An 18,590-nucleotide genomic window follows, 5' to 3' on the forward strand; every position below is an offset into this window, starting at 1 on the left:
ATACTGGTTCAAAACGCATAAGTAATGATCCAGTATAATAATTAAGTATTACTGGTATATTCTATCATATGCTGTATTTGTCAGATGCATAAACATTGCCTTGACATGGAATTCTTAAATATCCTGTGCAACTGCAGCTGTTCTGTTTAAAAAGGTAAACCTACAGTTAAGTCAATATGTTAACACAAACACTATTCCCTTTTTAGCTCTGTACTTCAACATCAAGATATCTGGTGATCTGCCTGCTCTGGCCAAACCAGACAATGCTGATCCCCACCAGAACTCCATCAAGAAGTGGCTCAAGTGTGACTAGAGCACTCCCTATGGAGGGACCAACAACGCACAAAGCACACCTACGGCAAAACATTTTTTTCTTCAGTTTATTAGCAAAACAAAAGCAACAGAACAATTACTCTTGAAACAAATATAAAACTAAAATTAACGCTTTTAAGGCACATGGTATCTGCTGATATAAAATTGGGAAGAAAAAAAGCGAACCATTGCTCTCTCTCACGAACACAAATGAATTAGACTAAGACACTATGATTGAGACTTGGGAGTAAGGGAATGGAGCAGTGCATGATGACATCATTAGCTGGATAGGTTTCCTCTACCGAAAGGGCTTCTTCCTGCTCGAGGGAAGCCCATACCTTGAATGGAGGGGGTGAGAAGAGACAGGTTCCATCTTAGGCATTAGACATCATCCAAAATTGCCACTTCATGAAGTTTATAACTCTCTATTGCGTTTGTTTAGCTTGGCTCACTATAGCTTCTTTGAATGTTGTTTTGATGTACATTGAAATAGCCACCTCTCTAAACTCAAACATCAGCTAAAACATTTGACAAGACCCCACGTTAAGACCACACCAGGGGGGTTTAAATATCTCTTGCATGACAGCAACCCTGCTCCAACGATACTTGTATCACATGTAATCCAACATGCCGAATAAAAGTATACAATTTATGTCCGTTGTGTTGCTTACTTTATCTGGCTTATCAAACTAATAAAAATGCTTCTCATCTACTTTGTTGTGCCGTGTGTTTCTACCACAGTAGGTTGGTGGCACCTTCATTGGGGACGACGGGCTTGTGGTAATGGCTGGAGCGGAATAAATGGAATGGTATCCAATACTTCAAACACATGATTTCCATGCATTTAATGCCATTCCATTTGCTCCAGCCATTATTATGAGCCGTCCTCCCTTCGGCAGCCTCCACTGGTTAAAAGTGGTCTTAAAAAGTCAGTAGATGAAAGCTGACCTCTGTGGATGAGCATCCTGCCTCTGTTGGCTGTCCTATATATATATATATATATATATATATATATATATATATATATATATATATATATATATATATATATATATATATATATATATATATATATATATATATATATATATATATATACACACACAGTAGGGAAAAAAAGTATTTAGTCAGCCACAAATTGTGCAAGTTCTCCCACTTAAAAAGATGAGAGGCCTGTAATTTTCATCATAGGTACATGTCAACTATGACAGACAAATTGAGAAAAAAAAATCCTGAAAATCACATTGTAGGATTTTTAATGAATGTATTTGCAAATTATGGTGGAAAATAAGTATGTGGTCAATAACAAAAGTTTCTCAATACTTTGTTATATACCCTTTGTTGGCAATGACACAGGTCAAACGTTTTCTGTAAGTCTTCACGAGGTTTTCACACACTGTTGCTGGTATTTTGGCCCATTCCTCCATGGAGATCTCCTCTAGAGCAGTGATGTTTTGGGGCTGTTGCTGGGCAACACGGACTTTCAACTTCCTCCAAAGATTTTCTATGGGGTTGAGATCTGGAGACTGGCTAGGCCACTCCAGGACCTTGAAATGCCACTCCTTCGTTGCCCGGGCGGTGTGTTTGGGATCATTGTCATGCTGAAAGACCCAGCCACGTTTCATCTTCAATGCCCTTGCTGATGGAAGGAGGTTTTCACGCAAAATCTCACGATACATGGCCCCATTCATTCTTTCCTTTACACAGATCAGTCGTCCTGGTCCCTTTGCAGAAAAACAGCCCCAAAGCATGAGGTTTCCACCCCCATGCTTCACAGTAGGTATGGTGTTCTTTGGATGCAACTCAGCATTCTTTGTCCTCCAAACACGACGAGTTGAGTTTTTACCAAAAAGTTATATTTATAAGAAGTTACAGGGTTTTTTTTTTTTTTTTTTGTGAGAGCCTGTGAGGTCTGTGAGAGCCAGAAATCTTGCTTGTTTGTAGGTGACCAAATACTTATTTTCCTCCATAATTTGCAAATAAATTCATAAAAAATCCTACAATGTGATTTTCTGGAAAAAAAATTCTCAATTTGTCTGTCATAGTTGACGTGTACCTATGATGAAAATTACAGGCCTCTCTCATATTTTTAAGTGGGAGAACTTGCACAATTGGTGGCTGACTAAATACTTTTTTTCCCCACTGTATGATCAAAAGCTTTCTATGATATGTTATACACAAAATATATATGTGGAAACCCCTTAAAATTAGTGGATTCGGCTATTTCAGCCACACCCAGTGCTGAAAGGTATATCAAATCGAGCACACAGCCATGCAATCTTCATAGACAAACATTTGCAGTAGAATGGCCTTACTGAAGAGCTCAGAGACTTTCAACGTGGCACAGTCATAGGTTCCCACCTTTCCAACAAGTCAGTTAGCGAAATTTTTGCCCTGCTAGAGCTGCCCCAGTCAACTGTAAGTGCTGTTATTGTGACGTGGAAATGTCTCGGAGCAACAACGGCTCAGCCGCGAAGTAGTAGGCCACACAAGCTCACAGAACGGGATCGCCGAGTGCTGAAGCACGTAAAAATCGTCTGTCCTTGGTTACAACACTCACTACCGAGTTCCAAACTGCCTCTGAAAGCAACGTCAGCACAATAACTGTTCGTCAGGAGCTTCATGAAATGGGTGTCCATTGCCGAGCAGCCGCACACAAGCCTAAGATCACCATGCACAATACCAAACATCAGCTGGAGTGGTATAAAGCTCGCCAACATTGGACTGTGGAAACGCGTTCTCTGGAGTGATGAATCACACTTCACCATCTGGCAGTCCGACGGACGAATCTGGGTTTGGCGGATGCCAGGAGAACGCTACCTGCCCCAATACATAATGCATAGTGCCAACTCTAAAGTTTGGTGGAGGGGGAATAAAGGGCTGTTTTTCATGGTTTGGGCTAGGCCCCTTAGTTCCAATGAAGGGAAATCTTAACACTACAGCATACAATGACATTCTAGACAATTCTGTGCTTCCAAATTTGTGTCAACAGTTTGGGGAAGGCCCTTTCCGGTTTCATTTTTACATTTAAGTCATTTAGCAGACACTCTTATCCAGAGCGACTTACACATTTGTGCATTCAACTTAGGATAGCCAGTGGGACAACCACATCTTGATCACAGTAAGTACACTTCTTCAAACAAGCAGCTGTGAGCAAAGTCAGTGCAACAGGGACAACTACATCTCGATCACAATAAGTACATTTCTTTAAACAAGTCAGTGCTAGCAGGTGAAATAAGTCAAGTGTTAGTTTAGACAAAAGACAGTGGCCTCGTTTGGGTGTAGGGTCTGATCAGAGCCTGAAGTTAAGGAGGTGCCGTTCCCCTCACAGCTCCGTAGGCAAGCACCATGGTTTTGTAGTAGATGTGAGCTTCAACTGGAAGCCAGTGGAGTGTGCGGAGGAGCGGGGTGACGTGAGAGAATAATAATAATAATAATAATAATAATAATAATAAATAATAAGAGAACTTGGGAAGGTTGAACACCAGGCGGGCTGCAGCGTTCTGGATAAGTTGCAGGGGTTGCAATGCCCCTGTGCACAAAGCGAGATCCATACAGAAATGGTTTGTCGAGATCGGTGTGGAAGAACTTGACTGGCCTGCACAGAGCCCTGACCTCAACCCCATCGAACACCTTTGGGTTTAATTGGCATGCCGACTGCGAGCCAGGCCTAATTGCCCAACATCAGTGCCCGATCTCACTAATGCTCGTGACTGAATGGAAGCAAGTGGAAAGCCTTCCCAGAAGAGTAGAGGCTGTTATAGCAGCAAAGGGGGGACCAACTCCATATTAATGCCCATGATTTTGGAATGAGATGTTCGACGAGCAGGTGTCCACATACTTTTGACAATGTAGTGTATTTTCATGGAATGGAAGGGCATGAGGATTAACCTGTAACATTTATCTCCCAGAGTGAAATCTAAGTGATTGAGTGAAATCTACGTGAACTGTGTCACTTTGTAGGCCATTACTTCTCTTATCTGAGGCCCGCAGGTTGGCGTTCTCCAGCTCCTCCTCCATCTTCTTGATCTTCTCCTTCAGCTCAGCCTCCTGTTTGCCCTTTGACCCCTCCATGTCCGCCAGCTTCTTCTCTATGGTCTGTCTCGCTGTTGGAAGGAATGACATGATCATAGATGGCATAATAAACGCATATTACTTTTACATTTACTCTGGCAATCGGGCCCATACCTTTTCTGTATCATTTGGATATTTTCTAATATGATATCATTAGTTGGATTGAAGGCAGCAACATCATGGATCAACCATTAGGAAATACTATGGTAAAAGCATGGTGTACCTCACCATTACCAGCCTCCTTCACCAGCTTGCGGACCTCCTCCACGGCCCTGTTCAGCTCTTCATTCTTGTACTCGGCGTCTGACGCTGCCCCCTGAAGAAACCACATTGAATAACGGACCTTTAGAGAGCTGCTATTGCATTGCTATGAATACATAACATGCCTAAATGTTCACAGTGACATGCTTTAAAACGAGGGAGTGTTTCAAAAGCCTGAACTAAGGCAGTGTTGTAAATAATGCAAAACTGTGTTCACACATTACATAACGTAGCATACTACATTAGAAGGGTCAGATACTGACCTTGTACAAGTTGAGTGCTTGATGTGAGCGTTTAGTTCACTGCGGTACTTCTCCTCCATGGTGCTCTGTTGGTCTTTAGCCTACAGTACATAGAGTAAAGATGCATTAATAACAGTATAGTTCCTTATCAATAATCAGCTGAATTTGCACAGAACCTCTTTCAGTTTGGTCATCAGGTCCTCCACTAGCTTCTGCAGGTTCTCACTGCTATTCTTCAGGTTAGTGACTTGGGTTTGAAGCCTTGTGACCTACAGAGAGAGAGGGTGGACACCACAGGGTGTAAGGACATAACAGACAGCTCTTAATGGTCACAACATTCAAACCAAAGAAAGGTAATGCTCACCACATCATTATTGCTAGGAGTTATGACATTTTTTATAATGTCTTGTGTTTTTGTATATGGTCATCTGTTATCCTAAACCAGATTATGCAATTACAGAACTGCCTGGTAAAATTCAAGCATATAGAAGTCATAATAAAACCAGTGGGCCTTCTGCTGTAACAGTACCTCATCCCGCTTCCCCTCCAGGCTGCACTTGAGCTCCAGGATCTCCTTGCCCTTTTCCCTGGAGACTGACAGCAGCTCCTCTGTCTTGGTCTTCAGTTCAGAGTTCAGCCACGTGTTCTGGTTTTGTTGCAGCTGCTTCTCCTGCTCCATAAGCTTCTCACAGTGCTGTAAACAATGCGTGAAGTCATTAAGCAACCATTGGAATCAATACAATATAGGGATGATCAGACAGGTGCACTCTCGACCAGCTTGTCATTGAGCCTCTTGACATCCTCTGTGGAAAAAGCACAAGGTATACCTGTAGGTTCATGCTCTACAACATTCGGAGAGTACGACCCTGCCTTACACAGGAAGCGGCACAGGTCCTAATCCAGGCACTTGTCATCTCCCGTCTGGATTACTGCAACTCGCTGTTGGCTGGGCTCCCTGCCTGTGCCATTAAACCCCTACAACTCATCCAGAATGCCGCAGCCCGTCTGGTGTTCAACCTTCCCAAGTTCTCTCACGTCACCCCGCTCCTCCGCACACTCCACTGGCTTCCAGTTGAAGCTTGCATCTGCTACAAGCCCATGGTGCTTGCCTACGGAGCTGTGAGGGGAACGGCACTTCCGTACCTTCAGGCTATGATCAGTCCCTACACCCAAACGAGGGCATTGCGTTCATCCACCTCTGGCCTGCTGGCCCCCCTACCTCTGCGGAAGCACAGTTCCCGCTCAGCCCAGTCAAAACTGTTCGCTGCTCTGGCACCCCAATGGTGGAACAAGCTCCCTCACGACGCCAGGACAGCGGAGTCACTCACCACCTTCCGGAGACACTTGAAACCCCGCCTCTTTAAGGAATACCTGGGATAGGATAAAGTCATCCTTCTACCCCCCCCTTACCCCACCCCACCCCCCCAAAAAAACAAAAAAACAAGTGGTTATCCCACTGGCTATAAGGTGAATGCACCAATTTGTAAGTGGCTCTGGATAAGAGCGTCTGCTAAATGACGTAAATGTAAAATGTAAATGTATATTTAAGCAATAAGGCACGAGGGGGTGTGGTATATGACCAATATACCATGGCTAAGGGCTGTTCTTACGCACGACGCATCGCTGAGTGCCTGGACACAGCACTTAGCCGTGGTATATTGGCCATATATCACAAACCCAGAGGTGCCTTATTGCTATTATAAACTGTTTAGCAATGTAATTAGAGTTTTCAAAATAACGGTTTTGTCATACCTGCCTGTGGAATACGGTCTGATATACCACGGCTGTCAGCCAATCAGCATTCAGGGCTCGAACCACCCAGTTTATAATTAGCAGGTTAACAGGCAAATGAAACAAAAGACAGACACACATAAAATAAAAGAAGATTTTCCACTTCTTGAGTTCTCTTCTCAAGCAGACGGGCCAGTTTCCGCCTTTCGGCCTCAATCTCATATTTGGCTTTGCTCTGGGCGACATATGTTACAGGTTAAACCTTATGCCCTTCCATTCCATGAAGATATCTGAGAAAGCTTTTGATCACATTTCCTTTCGGTTATATTATTGTAGTCAAGCAGACAAGGAAAGTTATGCATATTCTCACCGGCTGCTGTGATTCCTTCTCCTCTGACGATTCCACATCCACAACTTTCAGATTGTTCAGCTCTTCGACAGCGGAGAAGGAATAAGACATTTACTATTGTAATAGTTGTTGAAGTGTGTGACAGGTGGCATGTCAACATTGCTAGTGAAAACCGGTGTACTTACCGAGTTTGCTGTTCTCCTCTTTGAGAGTCTGGTAATCCGGGTATGAGACACAATCTGCTCCTGACTCTCTGCCAACCTCTTCTCAACGTCAAAGTATTGCTGCTCTGTAGGTGTAGTAATCGGGATATGTTAAGAGGCATGTCATGTGTAACCAAATATTTTTTAACTAGCTAACTCCCTTTCATTTGTGGTTTAACTTGACTATAGCTAGCTAGTTAATGGGCGCCAGTGTATAAGAGACAGGAATGAGCAACAATGGAAAAACGAATGAGACGTGTAAGATGGGCAAGACTTGCGCTTTGACAATGGCACATTTTCATTGACCTAAACGTGGTGACTGTCAACATGGTCTAGTCACCCTTCCTAGACCTAGCAGGTAGCTGGCTAGCCAAGTTAGTCAACACAGCAAAACAAAAATCATTGCACTCTGCCAGTTAAGGCCTGGGTACGTATGGTCAGCTCAGGCTATACTGTTGTGGTAATAAGCAAGGCCAACTTCGTAGACTATTAGTTAGTTATCTATAGTTAACGTTACTAGCTAGATATCTTGGTTGACATAAATACCTAGTGTTGGGATTTGTTTTCTCATAATTGGATTGAAGTGATGAATAGCTTAGAAGGAATGCATTAATGAGGAGCATAGGTTTGAACTATACTGATATAAATTGTTTCACATAACAGGCTGTGATTCATGTGAGGAACGTTAGGGGCTAGGATTAGATAAAACTTGTATTTCTTATAGATAAGACTTGTATTTCTTACAGATACGAACACTCTCTCTTTGTTGTCTGTGAAACCGTCCTTGAACGTAGGTACATAGAGTACAGATTGGAAGGGTGTCTTTTGGGTGCTGACTCTACAGGTTATTATGATAGCAACTTATGCCTGGGAACGGTGGAGCGCCAAGGGGTGGAGCGCCAAGGGGTTGGGACTAACCCGTGCGCCAACGGATTGGCTGAGTAAAGTCTAAACCACACTCAGTCCTTTACTCTGATTGGCCAACAGAAGAGGTGGGAACTCTCTGTCAGAGTATTTGAGAAAGAACCTGTAAACAATGGTTTAGTTCTCTGAGTGCCCTGCGAGGTATTTCAGTGGACCCGTATATACGAACCTTCATACTTATCATACATACATTTTGCATATAATAAATTAAGCTTGGATTGAAGATCTCTTGATTCTTATTCCAATACCAGATTTGAATTACGCAATTTCTAACAATTGGTGACCTCCGACTGTGATCTGGTAGCGGAACTTCGCTGGGATTCATCCAGCCTATTGGACATCGCTGTCGTCGAACTGTGTGTTTCACAAAGTGCCCGGGCTTCTAAAAACACAGGTAAGCAGACACCTATTGTTTATATAACTAAAGTTCTGTATATTGGCTTTATCCAAATTAATTTTGTGAAGCACCTGTTTGATGTAAGTGAACCCTATTGTACTATAAATAACGATTACAGTATACTACTTCGATTTCATAATATACTATGCAAATGTTTGATAATTGTGATGGTTAAACCCATGGGAGTGCGAGCTATGACTGAGGCTCATAGGAGGTACTTTAAAATAGATTAGACAGTGCGACGCTATGACTAAGGCTCATAGGAGGTACTTTAAAATAGATTAGACAGTGCGACGCTATGACTAAGGCTCATAGGAGGTACTTTAAAATAGATTAGACAGTGCGAGCTATGACTAGAGGCTCATAGGGGGTACTTTAAAATAGATTAGACAGTGCGAGCTATGACTGAGAGACTCATAGGAGGTACTTTAAAAGTTAGACAGTGCGAGTGTTGTTGTATGCATGAGAGTGTGAATGATAAACCTGTATACCCTGATAGAAAACTAATTGGGAATTAAAACGTCTGTGGCTGTCCAAACTGTATAATTTGGGGATAACTGTTGGGTTTGTGGTTGCTTAAACCATATAACCCGTTAATAACAATTAGGAACATAAAGCTAAAGTGATGAATGACTAGTGTGACTGAACTGAAACGTTTGAGCTGATATGATTGAACTGTGGCGTTTGATGTTTGACCCTGCAAAATACTGGTTAAACAATTAGACTGAAATAATTCGGTTTATCGTTGAAATATAAATATGCACCAACTTTAACTAATTAGGTGGGAATGATTTGATTTAAATAAATAGACTAAAGTACTTTAAATAACGGCAGAATATTGGGAACACTAAAACGAAAAACAGCTCTTCAAAAGAGCCTACTCCCACCGAACACTGGAGAGAGAGTTGCGAGGGGAGGGGCTGGAGAGAGCGAAAGTGTGGCTTTTGGAGCCAGGAAAGACTGGGAGTTGGCTGGGAACACCACGGGGTGATTATTTGAGAGGTGCCTGTGGGTTTCTGACGAGGGATATTCTAAACTTGCTCACCCAAACGTAGACGTGCGTCATGGGTGGGAAAGTAGAGAATATTTACATTTGCATTTTTGGTAATTTGGCAGACGCTCTTGTCCAGAGTGACTTGCAGGAGCGATTGGGGTTGAGTGCCTTGCTCGAGGGCACATCGGTAGATTTTTCGCCTGGTCGGCTCGGGGATTGGAACCGGCGACCTCTCGGTTGTTGGCGCGGCGCTATTGATCACTAAGCTGCCTGCCGCCCCATATGAGTTTAAGGTTGTGGCGTTGTTTGATCATGTGATAAGGTTTAATGGCTAATCGGACCATAACTAATGTGGTTATGGAAGTAATGTATAGGTAGGGGAGAGCCAATAGGGGGCTCCATTGAACTATTATGGTTTATTTGGCATTTTAATGGCATAAGGTGAAATATGTATGCATGAGGGGAATTCGATTATGTATTATTATAGTATTATGGACACTCCGTAATAAATAAACTGAACCAAACAAGACGTTACTACAGCAATAGAGAATGGTTAATGTTGTTACATTAGTTCTTAAACCCGATGATAGAGGTAAATGCAGAACGCTGTTAGAGAGTGTGTTTTATTTTTGCTACTAGGGTGTTTGAGACGGAAGGGCTGGCTAGACGGGGGTGATGACGTGGCTGGTTGTGCGACGTGAAAGTATTTACTTTGAGAGAATCGTAGATGGTGTGGAGTGACTGGCGATGTATCTAAAGGTCCCTGGTTCGAACACAGGTAGGGACAGTAGACAAAGCTTTCGCAGTGGGGCTATATACCTAGATTACTATGTGGATTGAGAAATGTGAAAGGTTGAATTAGATAGCTTAAATAGAAGTATTCTAGAAAGGTCTATGAAAATATGTTATAAGGTTACCATGCGCTTTCCCCGAAGGAGCAAGGGGAGGGTGAGAGACAGTACAGTTCAGATGGTAGGAACATCATTAAATGTATGCTTATCAACGATAGCAAGTATTTGTTTTATTAATTAGGGCATAATCAGAGAGAACAGTTAAATAAATTGAATAGCGAACTGAAATGGGTTAGCGGGAAAATATAAATGTTTGGTACATTTTAGAACGATAATGTATTTTGGTTACGTGGTATAAGGGATCGGGGTTTGGCTGGATCTAGACAGAGTCTGACACTTCCCTGATCTACTGAGAGGGGGAGTCATCAGACTCGATCTGTTTCACCTGAGTTCTGAGCACACCTGTCAGTAATTAGTGTAGGATATAAGGTGTGCTCAGAAGTTCAGTCGGTGCGAGGTATTGTTCCTTTGTGACTTGCTAAGCGTTTTGTTCAGAGAGAGAGAGAGAGAGTTTGTTTTTGATTACCAGTGTACCAGACCTGTGCTTCGTTGTTTGACTCCCCGAATTGCTTAATCTTCTGCTTGTCTATCCCAGTGATTACCGTATTCTGAACCTGTGCCCTCGACTACGACTACGCCCGCTCCCTTGGTACCTCTGCCTGTCTCTGCCTTGCCCGGTTTTGACCACAGCTCGCCAGACCACGATTAAGCTATTCCCTTGTCTGTACTCTAATAAAGCATCGCAATTCTGCGATTGGATCTTACCACTCTGTCCGAGTATTCATTTCACGTGGATGCAAGTGACATTGGCTGTTGTGATGGGGGAATAGCGCCAGCCTGTGGTGGGTTCTGGAATTGTTACATAAAACAAATGTATATTTTAAACTAAAGTGATGGAGTAGGCTACAATTATAACATTTTCAGAAAAAAAAGGCACAATTTAATGTGAAATAGTTATTACAATTATTATAATTGATCCAGTAATGATATAAGGATAGTAGAGGAAGGCAGGGGATTTAATCTCATTTAGGGAAGTTATTTAAGGAAGAAAATACCATTAAATGAGGGAACATTTGATGTAAACGTGATTGTATTGGCTAAAAACTCAAATATGACATTTACAGGGGGGACAGATTTTCCTAGGGGGTTGAACAAATAATTGATAATGGATCATTTGAGATGAGATCACATGTAGCAGAGTTAGGGTAATCAATTAAATAATCATTGTATACTCGAGGAATTTTGAGTGGTTTTATGGATTAGTTATGAGGAATTAGATTGATACAAACAATTATTGATGGGTTAAGACTGGGGATATCTGTATCATGTTTTGTGTGTACTACCATCTTTAGATTATAACCAGGAGAAAGAGATTAGCTCATCTCAGTTAGGCAGTATTTAGGTCATAAAAGTGAGCTACCAAATTAACTGAGGCCTGGCTATTTGTGGTTGTTATTTTTCAAATTGGGTTTTTCAAACAAAAAACAACACACCTAGTATGATGTTTATAAAGCCTTGTTGTTTCAATTTTGGGGGGTTTTCAGCAGGTCAAGGGTGATAGGTCTTAGAGGAGCACACACAGTGAATTTTATGGAGTTTTTTAGGTTTTGGCTGAGTTTGGGGTATATATGATTTCTTATGAGAATGAATTGATAATAACTGTAGGACTTAATGAACACTTGGGATAACTAACATTTATGAAATATTTAGAATAATGGTAATGTTGGGTATACTATGGGATGGAACAGTTCATTGAATAATTTCAATTGCCTCTGAACTCTGTTTTAACCTTCTGGTGTTAATTAATCATCCACACTAGTAAATTCTAAAGGCATGAGAGGAGGACTTTAAGATAGTTTATTTTACTAAGATGAGGGTAATTTATAGTACTGTGAAAATTGTGAAGAAGATTATAATTTGGTAATAATATATTTGATTTGAACCATTAAATAAAAGAAGAGAGAGTGGAGGGATGGCAATTGGATAATGAATTACCAATATTACCTAAGTGATTGTTTAGGTAGGTGGTAATAGACACATGGGCAAATCATGTGTCAAATGGGGGATGGGTGGTATGGTAGGAGATGGTAGGATTAAATAATAAATATATACGAAGGAGAGGACAAAAAAAAAAAAAGGATTAGAAATTGAGAGCTGAACATGTATGTGTGAAGATAATTTATTAACCACACCTGTATGTCAGAGGTTTTGTGCTCCACAGGTGAACTAAAGGAGAAGGTGACCCACTCTATCTAACCAGGAAACTGGAAGCAGGCCTGGCGGGAAGGGCCCTACCAAGTACTGCCTTTGCCAGCAGAATAGCTGAGAGATCCATCTGGGTGCATGTCACTCACTGCAAAAAGGTAAACCCAGCTACACCTGACGAACAAACACAGAGTTAGGAGAAAGAACCGATCACCACTAGGGCTCGGGGGTTGGCTCCTTAACGAAGATTCCCTTACCCTGTCTGATCATCCCTGTGTGAGTTCGATAGAAGGTGAAGCAATGGGTTGGCCTCTGGCGTCTGACATGTTCTCAGGGCGAGGGTGGGGATTCACAGGTCTCCCGACGGTAGGTAGCTGTCTGATTGTGGGGGCCATATTCCTAACACACAGAGACCCTCCTGATCAGCCAGAAGTAGTAGTTAACCTAACACAAGTTGATAAGGCATAGGAGACAGCTAGACGTAGGGAAAGGGGAAGTACTAGGGACTTTAGGGAAGGACATCACCATCTGTATGTCACCATGTACATCCTGGGACTATGTAGTTGCTTATACCAAGCGGGGGGGGGGGGGGGGGGGGGGGAATATGTCAATCTCCATACACAGTTTAGGGACAGGTGTAGTATTGTGAAAGTAGGGAATTATCAGAAATGGCAGTGCGACCCATATAAGGGTAGGTACTGTCTGAAAGTCTGAATTATGCTAAAACAGATTACAGACCTGACAAGTGAGATATCCTCTTCAACTGGGGCACCCTATAGAGTAAACCTCTCTGAGGGAGGTAGTGAGACAGTGCAAACTATAGACCTGAAGGAAGTAGTACAGATGGAGACGGAGTAAATAGATTTTAACCTGTGGTTGGAATGGGTTCAGTATACGGTCTAAAGAGGACTGTTATGCCTGTAGGACAGCCAAACCAAGGTTAACAACTACTCCGTTCCCCTTGACAGGCTTTGACTCTCTGTCAGGTTTATCCTCCATGCAAGCCACCTGGGAATGTGGTGAAAGAGTCTTGTAGTAACTTGCACTATCTGTATCCCCCGATAACAAAGTCATCCAGACCTAGGTTGCCTCCGTTTGAAATCACAGGGGATTCTTATTGTTTTTCTAGGACTAATAAGATAGGATACAGGGCAGGGCATCTTAGCTCCTGCTCCCACACAGAGAATGTCACAACTAAAAGAGACCATGACTAATCTCTCCTCCTTGTTGCAGCCAGAGGATTTTAGGAACCAAAACCAGGCCCGTGCTGACATCTGATGGTTGTGTGGTGATAACAGATTGTGAACTCACCTACATACGCAAACAATCAAACGTGTCAGAGACTGGTGAGTTGTCACGTAGAAAGTAGAACCTCCTCCCGGGATCCTTTGATGAAAGGATATATATTGATGGGATCCACAATCAGATCGCAGCTGGGTTTGAATCAAGTATTTTCTGGTGGTCAACAATTAATAAATTATGTAGATTGGATAAATTATAAAGATTTATAAACCACACTCATGATGCAATAAAGGGATTAGCTGAGCTGACAGCGGCAACTAGCTTAATGACATGGCAGAATAGAATAGCTTTAGATATGCTTTTGGCTGAGCGGGACGGGGTTTGTGTTCTGTTTGGATCTATGTGCTATACTTTCATCCCCAAACAATACAGCACCGGACGGGTTCGTGACCATCACCACGCTGGCGAACGAACTGGTTGAGAACTCTGGTATTGATAGCTCCATAAACGGTTGGTTTGATAACATATTTGGTAAATGGAAAACTATTGTTGTAACTATTCTGGGTGAAGTTATAGCTTCTATGGGTATACTTGTTCTTTGTGGATGTTGTCTTATTTCCTGTGTCTGAGGGTTGGTGAGAAAAGGAGATGGAGAAGGTGGTTTCCCAACAGATGGTGAGATACGGCCCAATCCCGGACTCCGACCTAAGGAATGAAGGATATGACCTACCAGACTTGGAAGAGTGACACCCTAGAGGGTGTCTAAAGGGGGCCAAAATGTACTTCCCTGTTTGTGTTTTATGCTTTATTAATCAAGCTAACCATTGTGAATGTTTGTCTTTCCTTATGTGAAGGTTTGAAGTTCCTGGGTGACTGGTAGCCAACCGTTTGCAAGTTGGGTGTAGATGGAAGGACTGAGGGTTTTTATTTTTCAGTATCATTATTGCCTATTAATAAAAGTGTGATTCTTTTTGTTTGTATTGTATTTTAATGACTGACACCCTGTGGGGGGGGATTGTTGGGATTTGTTTTCTCATAATTGGATTGAAGTGATGAATAGCTTAGAAGGAATGCATTAATGAGGAGCATAGGTTTGAACTATACTGATATAAATTGTTTCACATAACAGGCTGTGATTCATGTGAGGAACGTTAGGGGCTAGGATGAGATAAAACGTGTATTCTTATAGATAAGACTTGTATTTCTTACAGATACAAACACTCTCTCTTTGTTGTCTGTGAAACCATCCTTGAACGTAGGTACATAGAGTACAGATTGGAAGGGTGTCTTTTGGGTGCTGACTCTACAGGTTATTATGATAGCAACTTATGCCTGGGAACGGTGGAGCGCCAAGGGGTGGAGCGCCAAGGGGTTGGGACTAACCCGTGCGCCAACGGATTGGCTGAGTAAAGTCTAAACCACACTCAGTCCTTTACTCTGATTGGCCAACAGAAGAGGTGGGAACTCTCTGTCAGAGTATTTGAGAAAGAACCTGTAAACAATGGTTTAGTTCTCTGAGTGCCCTGCGAGGTATTTCAGTGGACCCGTATATACGAACCTTCATACTTATCATACATACATTTTGCATATAATAAATTAAGCTTGGATTGAAGATCTCTTGATTCTTATTCAAATACCAGATTTGAATTACGCAATTTCTAACATTTTTACATTTACATTTTAGTCATTTAGCAGACGCTCTTATCCAGAGCGACTTACAGGAGCAATTAGGGTTAAGTGCCTTGCTCAAGGGCACATTTACGTCATTAAGCAGACGCTCTTATCCAGAGCGACCCACAAATTGGTGCATTCACCCTATAGCCAGTGGGATAACCACTTTACAATTGTTTATTTTTTTAATTTTTTTTTATTATTTTTTTGGGGGTAGAAGGATTAATTTATCCTATCCCAGGTATTCCTTAAAGAGGTGGGGTTTCAAATGTCTCCGGAAGGTGGTGAGTGACTCCGCTGTCCTGGCGTCGTGAGGGAGCTTGTTCCACCATTGGGGTGCCAGAGCAGCGAACAGTTTTGACTGGGCTGAGCGGGAACTATGCTTCCGCAGAGGAAGGGGAGCCAGCAGGCCAGAGGTGGATGAACGCAATGCCCTCGTTTGGGTGTAGGGACTGATCAGAGCCTGAAGGTACGGAGGTGCCGTTCCCCTCACTGCTCCATAGGCAAGCACCATGGTCTTGTAACGGATGCGAGCTTCAACTGGAAGCCAGTGGAGTGTGCGGAGGAGGGGGGTGACGTGAGAGAACTTGGGAAGGTTGAACACCAGACGGGCTGCGGCATTCTGGATGAGTTGTAGGGGTTTAATGGCACAGGCAGGGAGGCCAGCCAACAGCGAGTTGCAGTAATCCAGACGGGAGATGACAAGTGCCTGGATTAGGACCTGTGCCGCTTCCTGTGTAAGGCAGGGTCGTACTCTCCGAATGTTGTAGAGCATGAACCTGCAGGATCGGGTCACCGCCTTGATGTTAGCGGAGAACGACAGGGTGTTGTCCAGGGTCACGCCAAGGCTCTTCGCACTCTGGGAGGAGGACACAACGGAGTTGTCAACCGTGATGGCGAGATCATGGAACGGGCAGTCCTTCCCCGGGAGGAAGAGCAGCTCCGTCTTGCCAGGGTTCAGCTTGAGGTGGTGATCCGTCATCCATACTGATATGTCTGCCAGACATGCAGAGATGCGATTCGCCACCTGGTTATCAGAAGGGGGAAAGGAGAAGATTAGTTGTGTATCGTCAGCGTAGCAATGATAGGAGAGGCCATGTGAGGATATGACAGAGCCAAGTGACTTGGTGTATAGGGAGAATAGGAGAGGGCCTAGAACTGAGCCCTGGGGGACACCAGTGGTGAGAGCACGTGGTGCGGAGACAGCTTCTCGCCACGCCACTTGGTAGGAGCGACCGGTCAGGTAGGACGCAATCCAGGAGTGAGCCGCGCCGGAGATGCCCAGCTCGGAGAGGGTGGAGAGGAGGATCTGATGGTTCACAGTATCAAAGGCAGCAGACAGGTCTAGAAGGACAAGAGCAGAGGAGAGAGAGTTAGCTTTAGCAGTGCGGAGAGCCTCCGTGACACAGAGAAGAGCAGTCTCAGTTGAATGACCAGTCCTGAAACCTGACTGGTTTGGATCAAGAAGGTCATTCTGAGAGAGATAGCAAGAGAGTTGGCTAAAGACGGCACGCTCAATAGTTTTGGAAAGAAAATAAAGAAGGGATACTGGTCTGTAGTTGTTGACATCAGTGGGATCGAGTGTTGGTTTTTTGAGAAGGGGTGCAACTCTCGCTCTCTTGAAGACGGGAGGGACATAGCCAGCGGTCAAGGATGAGTTGATCAGCGAGGTGAGGTAGGGGAGAAGGTCACCGGAGATGGTCTGGAGAAGAGAGGAGGGGATGGGGTCAAGCGGGCAGGTTGTTGGGCGGCCTGCAGTCACAAGTCGCAGGATTTTATCTGGAGAGAGAGGGGAGAAAGAAGTCAAAGCATAGGGTAGGGCAGTGTGAGTAGGACCAGCAGTGTCATTAGACTTAACAAACGAGGATCGGATGTCGTCAACCTTCTTTTCAAAGTGGTTGACGAAGTCATCCACAGAGAGAGAGGGGGGGGGGGGGGGGGATTCAGCAGGGAGGAGAATGTGGCAAAGAGCTTCCTAGGGTTAGAGGCAGATGCTTGGAATTTAGAGTGGTAGAAAGTGGCCTTAGCAGCAGAAACAGATGAAGAAAATGTAGAGAGGAGGGAGTGAAAAGATGCCAGGTCGGCAGGGAGTTTAGTTTTCTTCCATTTCCGCTCCGCTGCCCGGAGCTCTGTTCTGTGAGCTCGCAATGAGTCATCCAGCCACAGAGCTGGAGGGGAGGACCGAGCCGGCCGGGAGGATAGGGGACACAGAGAGTCAAAGGATGCAGAAAGGGAGGAGAGGAGGGTTGAGGAGGCAGAATCAGGAGATTGGAGGGAGAAGGATTGAGCAGAGGGAAGAGATGATAGGATGGAAGAGGAGAGAGTAGTGGGAGAGAGAGAGCGAAGGTTGCGGCGGCGCATTACCATCTGTGTAGGGGCAGAGTGAGTAGTGTTGGAGGAGAGCGAGAGAGAAAAGGAAACAAAGTAGTGGTCGGAGACATGGAGGGGAGTTGCAGTGAGATTAGTAGAAGAGCAGCATCTAGTAAAGATGAGGTCAAGCGTATTGCCTGCCTTGTGAGTAGGGGGGGACGGTGAGAGGGTGAGGTCAAAAGAGGAGAGGAGTGGAAAGAAGGAGGCAGAGAGAAATGAGTCAAATGTAGACGTAGGGAGGTTGAAATCCCCCAAAACTGTGAGGGGTGAGCCATCCTCAGGAAAGGAACTTATCAAGGCGTCAAGCTCATTGATGAACTCTCCAAGGGAACCTGGAGGGCGATAGATGACAAGGATATTAAGCTTAAATGGGCTAGTGACTGTGACAGCATGGAATTCAAATGAGGAGATAGACAGATGGGTTAGGGGAAAAATTGAGAATGTCCACTTGGGAGAGATGAGGATTCCTGTGCCACCACCCCTCTGACCAGATGCTCTCGGGGTATGCGAGAACACATGGTCAGACGAGGAGAGAGCAGTAGGAGTAGCAGTGTTTTCAGTGGTAATCCATGTTTCCGTCAGCGCCAGGAAGTCGAGGGACTGGAGGTTAGCATAGGCTGGGATGAAGTCAGCTTTGTTGGCAGCAGAACAATAGCTAGCTAACCAGTGCACCACTTACCAGTCTGCTTTGAGCCGTTCGTGCTGCGTTTTGAGGGATTCTCTCCCTATCTACGTCACAAAATATCAACACATGCTCCACTGTT

General features: G+C 43.8%; 1 protein-coding gene across 1 annotated transcript; it reads right to left on the reverse strand.

Moving 5' to 3' along the window:
* Positions 1-376: 376 nt before the first annotated feature.
* On the reverse strand, positions 377-18,540 carry LOC311098693 (nucleoprotein TPR-like). The gene is made up of 8 exons (XM_084139229.1): positions 18,506-18,540; positions 7,155-7,258; positions 5,419-5,583; positions 5,066-5,158; positions 4,911-4,990; positions 4,610-4,702; positions 4,284-4,418; positions 377-650 (listed from the first exon to the last, which is right to left on the reverse strand). Exons 3-6 carry the CDS (start codon positions 5,566-5,568, stop codon positions 4,663-4,665), a joined length of 363 nt encoding a protein of 120 aa, XP_083995355.1. The 5' UTR covers positions 5,569-5,583; positions 7,155-7,258; positions 18,506-18,540; the 3' UTR covers positions 377-650; positions 4,284-4,418; positions 4,610-4,662.
* Positions 18,541-18,590: the final 50 nt, after the last annotated feature.

This window comes from Coregonus lavaretus (assembly GCF_964263955.1).
Source record: "Coregonus lavaretus genome assembly, chromosome: 23".
In the NCBI taxonomy this organism is placed as follows: domain Eukaryota; kingdom Metazoa; phylum Chordata; class Actinopteri; order Salmoniformes; family Salmonidae; genus Coregonus; species Coregonus lavaretus.